The following is a 9,001-nucleotide window of genomic DNA, read 5'->3' on the forward strand; positions in this document are numbered from 1 at the left end:
TCTCCCACTCATATTCTTCTATTATTTTCCCCTGTAAACGGAAACATACCTTTCATGAGTAGAAAGATGTCACAACAGTTGTACCATTCTTTAAAAGGTGTTGCAAACTGTCTAAACAATATGCTATTGTATTAAAAATGTTAAACATCAATACATATTTTTTTTTAATAACATTTGTGATGTTATCTGACAGATAATGCCCCATTAAAATATTCAAAAAGAGGTCATACAAATACGACATTTTTAAAAGTACTTTAAGGTTATTCTAGGTAAAATGTAAAAATACAGATAGCTTTTATGAAGTGTCCAATGTGACCCAAGCATTAATTATTATTATTATTATTAATTGTAAGAAGTTGCCAAAGAACGTCAAATTTAAAAACATTAATATAAGACTGATCTAGTTACATGCACAAAGTTCAAATGTACTTTATAGGTATACACACTTTGTACACTTACAAAAATAATAAACAAAATATACTTTACCGCGATAGATGATAGCTAGATAGAAAGATAGATAGACAGACAGACAGACAAATAGATACATAAATAGATAGTTGGACATATAGATGGATAGATGGACAGACAGACAGACAGTCAGTCAGTCAGTCAGTCAGTCAGTCAGTCAGTCAGTCAGATAGATAGACATATAGATGGATGGATGGACGGACAGACAGACAGATAGACAGACAGACATATAGATAAATAGATAGAAAGACGGACGGACGGACGGATAGACAGACATATAGATAAACACATAGATGGACGGACGGACGGACGGACAGATGGACAAATAGATAGATAGATAGATAGATAGATAGATAGATAGATAGTCAGACATATAGATAGATAAATAGATAGATAGACAGATAGACAGACAGATATAGATAGATAGTCAGACATAGATAGATAAAGACAGAAAGACAGACATATAGATAGATAGTCAGACATATAGATAGATAAATAGACAGAAAGACAGACATATAGATAGATAGACATACAGACAGACAGACAGATATAGATAGATAGATAGATAGATAGTCAGACATATAGATAGACAAACAGACAGACAGATAGATAGATAGATAGATAGATAGATAGATAGATAGATAAAACGGAACTAAAATGTAATAAATAAATTAACACTAGGTAATATTGCACTAAGTCCATTGTTATTAGGCTGTTTTATTAGAGGTCAGTGCATTTGTATAGTATCAAAAAATTGGTCTGTTCAGCTTTACTTATCTCTACTACAGTCAACCAGTATCACACGAAATCTAGTCCATTTATATACTCCTGTCAAGAGCTAGATTCAGTGTAGTGATAGCAGTAGAAAATAAAGCTCTATAGAGCAGTGGGTCTCTTTTTTCCTGTGTCTTGGGGGCTGCTAAGAACTTTGATTTTGCAGGACAGTGGGTCCCCAGGTATGAGGTGAAGAAATCATGATCTAGACAATTAGTTTTTTAAAATCCCAACATATCTGATATACCCACTGGCAGCTGTACTGTTGGACAGACTCATCAGGGTACTGAGAGATAAATGAGAAATCATGCAGGTTTTTAACTTGCTTATCAGAGAATCTGTTATAAAACAGGAAGAGATTTACCCAACATCAAACAAGTTACATTAATAAAAGTCAAGTGATTGAATGGATACTCACAAATCATACTGCTCAATAGAATCACAATCAAAGATTTGGATAGATGGCTGTATGTATATAGAGTCTTTCATTTCATTTGGATTACTTGCTAGTAAGTGTAGCAATATGTGTATACACCGGCAGTAGCTTCTACCACCGGTTTACAAACGAGTAAAATCAAAATAAAAGTCCTTTCATGTGACGTAATGTGAATTTTCTGTAATAAATATTACATATGTATTTGGGTGGTGTGGTGTTGCTTTATTACAATAAATAATATAATACATGTTTTACAATAAATAATATATTTTACAGTACTATAACTTTAAATGTAACTACTGCTCTGTTTATTTTAATAATCAAGCGTATGTGTATGTTTTTTTCCTTGGGACCTGAAATAGAACCTGGCATACGGTTAGTGCTTTTAAGTTTGAGTTTTGTATGTTCTCCCTGTGCTAAAAGTTTTTTACCTAAATATGCTTCTAGATGCTATCTAAAATGCTTCTAGATGTGACAGACTGAGTAAATGTGTTTTGCCATATGATTTGTGACAATTCTTACATATTTGCCCTATACAAATATTTGCAATTGTTTTAAAGGAAATACAATCCTGTATTTTTCTGCATTGGTAAGGAGATATTACCAATGCATTTATCAGTATAATTAAATCATCATACTACAGCCTTACAATTGTTTGTCAAGGGCAACAATTTTTTTATTATTATTTTTGAAATATACTGTAACAATGCAATATTTAACAATATTGCTGCATCACCTGCGTATGCCAATACCATATATTATAATACTAAAAAATATAAAAATGTATCATGTAAGACACTTTAATTATAATTGCATGATTATGTGGCAAAGATATTTTTATTTATTTATGACAGGCCTGCGATTGCTAAATCTTGTTGTACTTGTACAGTAACAATAAAGGTATTCGTATTTGTGTAAAAGTAAGTGAATAAATTAAAATATATATTTTAATACATCAAACAACTAATACAGTCTATTATTAAAAGTTTGTTGATTATATAAGTCTAGATAACGTCGTTGGGGACTTCTTTTTTAAAGAAAAGGCTGGGTAAGGTCTTTAATTTTGAATTATGTCACGTTCTTTCGTAATGTTTGGACTTAATGAACCGCGACACATTCCGGCGAGTCAGTAGAGCTGTTCGATTCCACACAGTAATTGTATCCATACAAAAAGTGAAAACACTCGACATGAAAGTAGATATTGCGAATTTAACAGAGCAAAATTAGTAACATAAATAGGAACCTTGTTTGTTTATTATTACACATTTATTAACTTTACAATTATTTAGAACACGTGATATATTTCATTGTTTCATTATTGAATGTTAAACAGATTTTCCAACTGCGGTTGGAATGCAGTAATGTTTTGTGGAAAAGTATTGTTACACCTGTCATAATAATTAATAAAAAAAATAGATATTTGCAAAAAACAAACAAGCTCTTTAGTATGTATTGAAAACCAGTTTTTTTTTTTTATATAAACCCTGAAACACCTGGCGTTTATGGTGGGAACAGAGGGATTTGTTTAGAATCGGCTCCAAAGCTTTGGAGTCGACTCTCATTCCCTGATGCCTGAAGCTGGAGGATCGACTAGTGTTTAAATCAGAAGGAAGGTCGATACTAGTTTACGGGGTGATCTGGGAATTGTAATTGTCAAACATAGACATGAGTTGTTCAAAAACGCTGTCTACGGGTAAGCTTTTAATAATATTTGTGCTTCTCTTACTGTTAATAATCTGATTAACCTTGCTGGCGACCTACAAGTTTATGTGTAACAACCTTTACTACTTGAGCCTGCGAGCAAAGCTAAGCTTGGTAGCCGATTAGCTGCTAATGTAGTTTATTTAAACACTGACCGTATATTTAGTTAATATTTAGTCTTAATATTCATATAGCATGAATCAGAAGGACAGCCTGAAACAAACAGCACTGTATTGATGTTCTTTTTTTACACAGGTGAGATTATAACAGCTTTGTCTGTTACTGCTGGAGCTGTGGCTGTTGGATTCCTCATCCACAAAACACTTTGCTCCAAAGCCAAATGCGCCAAACCAAAGGTGAACCTGGACCTGCTGAAAGACAACCCGAAAGTGGTGCATGCTTTCGATATTGAGGACCTCGGGGATAAAGCTGTTTACTGTAGATGCTGGAGATCCAAAAAGGTACGTAAACAAAAAACAGGCAGTTTGCATTATGTTACACATGTTAGTTCTGTCTGTAGGTGGGTGATATGAGCAAATACAGTAGACTTACCCTTGACTTACGAATTTAATTGCTTCCGATGGTGTTCTTAAGTCAAAATGTTTGTTAGTTAAACCTATTTTTCCCATAAGAAATCGTGTGAATAGAATTAATCCGTGCCAGACCTCCCAAACCACCCCCTTACCTAACCTCTCTAATGTTTTAAATGGTCTTTTTTGTTATAAATACAAGTATATTTTCCCTTAATCTTAAATGATAGAATAGACATTCTTGTAATATACAATAATAAACAACAATACACAGTAGTACTGTACTGTACATAAACACACATCACATTTCAGTACAATACATGTGCTGTACCATACACCATAATACATTGTATCTACCAGAAACAACAATAACTCATATTTCTCTATTATTTTCGCGAATTTCGGTTCGTAATCAGAAATTTGTTCGTACGTTAAGTTGACAAAGATCGTTCGTAACCACTGATGAAGGTCTTGAAGATGACCAACTCAAACAGCAGCAATAGATGAGCGATCGTCTCTGACTTTACATCTACAAGGTGGACCAACTAGGTAGGAGTGTCTAATAGAGTGGACAGTGAGTGGACAGTGAGTGGACACGGTATTTAAAAACTCCAGCAGCGCTGCTGTGTCTGATCCACTCATACCAGCACAACACACTAACACACCACCACCATGTCAGTGTCACTGCAGTGCTGAGAATGATCCACCACCTAAATAATACCTGCTCTGTGGTGGTCCTGTGGGGGTCCTGACCATTAAAGAACAGGGTGAAAGTGGGCTAAAAAGGTATGTAGAGACTACAGTCAGTAATTGTAGAACTTTTAAGTGCTTCTATATGGTAAGTGGAGCTGATAAAATGGACAGTGAATGTAGAAACAAGGAGGTGGTCATAATGTTGTGGCTGATCAGTGTATGTGCTACATACAGGGGTTGGACAAAATAACTGAAACACCTGGTTTTAGAGCACAATAATTGATTAGTATGGTGTACGGCCTCCTTTTGCGGCCAATACAGCGTCAATTCGTCTTGGAAATGACATATACAAGTCCTGCACAGTGGTCAGAGGGATTTTAAGCCATTCTTCTTGCAGGATAGTGGCCAGGTCACTACGTGATGCTGGTGGAGGAAAACGTTTCCTGACTCGCTTCTCCAAAACACCCCAAAGTGGCTCAATAATATTTAGATCTGGTGACTGTGCAGGCCATGGGAGATGTTCAACTTCACTTTCATGTTCATCAAACCAATCTTTCACCAGTCTTGCTGTGTGTATTGGTGCATTGTCATCCTGATACACGGCACCGCCATTGGATGCACATGGTCCTCCAGAATGGTTCGGTAGTCCTTGGCAGTGACGCGCCCATCTAGCACAAGTATTGGGCCAAGGGAATGCCATGATATGGCAGCCCAAACCGTCACTGATCCACCCCCATGCTTCACTCTGGGCATGCAACAGTCTGGGTGGTACGCTTCTTTGGGGCTTCTCCACACCGTAACTCTCCCGGATGTGGGGAAAACAGTAAAGGTGGACTCATCAGAGAACAATACATGTTTCACATTGTCCACAGCCCAAGATTTGCGCTCCTTGCAGCATTGAAACCGACGTTTGGCATTGGCACGAGTGACCAAAGGTTTGGCTATAACAGCCCGGCCGTGTATATCGACCCTGTGAAGCTCCCGACGGACAGTTCTGGTGGAAACAGGAGAGTTGAGGTGCACATTTAATTCTGCCATGATTTGGGCAGCCGTGGTTTTATGTTTTTTGGATACAATCCGGGTTAGCACCCGAACATCCCTTTCAGACAGCTTCCTCTTGCGTCCACAGTTAATCCTGTTGGATGTGGTTTGTCCTTCTTGGTGGTATGCTGACATTACCCTGGATACCGTGGCTCTTGATACATCACAAAGACTTGCTGTCTTGGTCACAGATGCGCCAGCAAGACGTGCACCAACAATTTGTCCTCTTTTGAACTCTGGTATGTCACCCATAATGTTGTGTGCATTGCAATATTTTGAGCAAAACTGTGCTCTTACCCTGCTAATTGAACCTTCACACTCTGCTCTTACTGGTGCAATGTGCAATTAATGAAGATTGGCCACCAGACTGGTCCAATTTAGCCATGAAACCTCCCACACTAAAATGACAGGTGTTTCAGTTATTTTGTCCAACCCCTGTATGTCCCCTTTCCACTGCATGGTACCCTACAGAACATACCAGTATGCAGAACTATTTAGAATGTACTGTACTTATTGTTCTATTGTCATTTTCCAATTGCATGAAGCTACCTGTAGAATTAGGTGATGATGTGACTTGACTCTAAACAGTAGCAACAACAGGTTTATTTTTAGTTTGCCCCACTTCATTTTTTGCAGTCTCTACTATTCCATGTGTTACATTTTCTTTCTTAGTAAGACAACTTGTTTCCACCCTCTTTTAACCATTAAAGATAAAGTCTGGCCCCGCATGACTAATCATGTATGAATAGAACATTAAACCTTTGTTGTAACTGGTCACAAAACAATGCTGATTACAACTCACATCCAGTTGATGCAGACTCAGTACTTAGCGGGTGGCATGGTGGCTAAGTGGGTAGCACTGTGGCCTCACAGCAAGGAGGTCCTGGGTTCGATCCCCAGGTGGGGCGGTCCAGGGTCCTTTCTGTGTGGAGTTTGCATGTTCTCCCCGTGTCTGCGTGGGTTTACTCCGGGAGCTCCGGTTTCCTCCCACAGTCCACAGACATGCAAGTGAAGTGAATTGGAGACACTAAATTGTCCATGACTGTGTTTGATAACCTTGTGAACTGATTAATCTTGTGTAATGAGTGACTACCGTTCCTGTCATGAATGTAAAGTGTAAAACATGACGTTAAAATCCTAATAAACAAATAAACAAACAGTTGAGTACTTAGCACTGAACTCTGTCAGAAGGTAATGTTTCAGTGCTTAGTAATTTCTTAAAACATTTGTACTTATGTTATGTCTACTATTTAATAACTATTCCACTTTTAAACTCCTGTCATGGTTTTGCTAACACTGCCAACCAAATAGTAGTGGTATTAATACATGAAATAATATGAAAAAATAAAATGATTAAGAATAAAGTTTGAAATTTAAACTGCATTGAGTTCCCAAAATGTTAAACTAAAATTATTTCTGAAAAAAGTTGGAACATTTTGTAAAATGCAACATAAACAATAACAGGGATTCATTCATTTCTTGAACCTGACATTTAACTGACTAAAGTACAAAGAAATGACTTTTGCCTTATATTTTGTAAATATAAATACATTTTGAATTTAATTCATGCAGTATATTTAAAAAAAGTTGGGACAGGAGCAAAATAACAGTAAAAAGAAGATAAAAATCAAATATTTAAGTTACACCAGGTTGAATTATACCACAATAAGCAGGTGAATTGGTGCTCAGCCTTTGCAAAAAACCTAGGGTTATGGCACACCACTTTGCCAAACGTCATGAGAGACTTGTCAATCAGTTTAAGAAGAACATTTCTCTCTGCCATCCGACTAGGCTGAACAGCCACATGAACATCGATTGGCCTGTTGTTCATATAGGGGTTGGGCATTAAGTCGGATAGGGACTCCTCGTTACTGATGCACTACAACCTCTGCTGGCTGATTGATGGTGCCTGCACAGAGGCGGGGAAAGAGTGCGGATCAGGGTGTGTGTCTCCGTACACAAGGCTGATTGGCATATATGCACTTGCCTAGTGTGGGTGACAAAATGTATATGGCTGCTGCCCATGTGTCGGGGCATGGGTTCGCTTTGTTCTCCTCAAATCAGAGCGGGGTTGGCATTAGTGGAGAGGAAGCATGACGCAATCGGGCAATTGGATGCGCTAAAAAGTCGGGAGGAAATGCATTAAAAAAAAAAAAAGAACATTTTTCCCAGCTTCCAAGTTTGCAAATACTTTCACCAACTACCATATAGATTCAGGGAATCAAAAAAGATTCAAGGAATTTGAAAATATTTTAGTTTGGTAGGTCAAGGCTGAAAACCACTGTCGAATATGCCTTTATTATGTCTAGTATTTTATATATATATATATATATTATAATTATTAATTTAATAATGTTTTATGGGCTTTTGGATGTGGGGTGAAATCTTAAAAGGTACAAAGACATAATTAAATAGTCCAAACATTTCTGTTTTGCAGTTTCCATACTGTGATGGTGCCCATGCGAAACACAATCAGGAGACTGGAGACAACGTGGGACCTCTGATCATAAAGAAGAAGGAGGCCTGAGCATAAGGGTGCAGATACTCAGGGTAGCTGCTCTTTATGAATGCAGAGTAATTTCACTGAAGCAGTGAGAGAGATTAGTATATATTTGCCTCACATGTGGCTAAGCTGGTTGTATGATTTTTAATTCTCTTGCCTGAGCTGCCTGTGTGTGATAAATCACTTGTGACCAGTGGTATTTTTTCATGGTCCTGTGTGTAATCTCAGATTTTGTTTATGTGTTTAGAAGAATGTAATTTTCTGCATTCTGTATTCATGGTGGTGATTTAACAAGTACTTCTGTTGTTTGACTCTTATTATAGAGTAAATTGTTTACTGGTGATTGCATTCTACTGACATGAGCTAAAGGTTTGGTTTTAAATCACTGTAATTCATGGGGACAAAAGCACTTAATAAAAAAAAAAAAAAAAACAGTGACAATGTTTTGTGCACAGTCAATTGCAAGCCCTATAAATATTAAACAAATAAATTGAGCAGATGGATAAAATGTATTATTAAACATAAATAGTTATTTTGTTCTAAACTGGGTAAATAAAAAAAGTGATTGCATGCCAGTAAAATCAAAACCATTTAATATCGTTTTGACCACAGTTTATTTTATTTGAGCTTTAATTGATTAATATTATTTATTAGGATTTTGACATCATGTTTTACACACTTTGGTTACATTCATGACAGGACAGGTAGTTACTGGTTACACAAGATTCAAGTCTTTATTTTTAAACACAGTTTTGGTCAACTTTGTATCTCCAATTTACCTCACTTGCATGTCATTGGACTGTGGGAGGAAACCAGAGCTTCCAGAGAAAACCCATGCTGACAGGAAAAACATGC

At 36.8% G+C, this 9,001-nt stretch overlaps 1 protein-coding gene across 1 annotated transcript; it reads left to right on the forward strand.

Moving 5' to 3' along the window:
* Nucleotides 1-3,239: 3,239 nt before the first annotated feature.
* cisd1 (CDGSH iron sulfur domain 1) lies at nucleotides 3,240-8,660 on the forward strand. The gene is made up of 3 exons (XM_062995170.1): nucleotides 3,240-3,371; nucleotides 3,635-3,840; nucleotides 8,081-8,660. The coding sequence occupies exons 1-3, from the start codon at nucleotides 3,344-3,346 to the stop codon at nucleotides 8,168-8,170; spliced, it is 324 nt and encodes a 107-aa protein (XP_062851240.1). The 5' UTR covers nucleotides 3,240-3,343; the 3' UTR covers nucleotides 8,171-8,660.
* The last annotated feature ends 341 nt before the right edge of the window (nucleotides 8,661-9,001 follow it).

The sequence above is a fragment of the Trichomycterus rosablanca genome, chromosome 5 (genome assembly GCF_030014385.1).
Source record: "Trichomycterus rosablanca isolate fTriRos1 chromosome 5, fTriRos1.hap1, whole genome shotgun sequence".
NCBI lineage: Eukaryota > Metazoa > Chordata > Actinopteri > Siluriformes > Trichomycteridae > Trichomycterus > Trichomycterus rosablanca.

Excerpts from the sequence above, each read along its gene's own strand:
- cisd1 (XM_062995170.1), top strand. The coding sequence starts at position 3,344 with ATGAGTTGTTCAAAAACGCTGTCTACGG. Across the intron at positions 3,372-3,634 it reads TTCAAAAACGCTGTCTACGG|GTGAGATTATAACAGCTTTG; the intron begins GTAAGCTTTTAA and ends TTTTTTACACAG. Across the intron at positions 3,841-8,080 it reads GATGCTGGAGATCCAAAAAG|TTTCCATACTGTGATGGTGC; the intron begins GTACGTAAACAA and ends TCTGTTTTGCAG.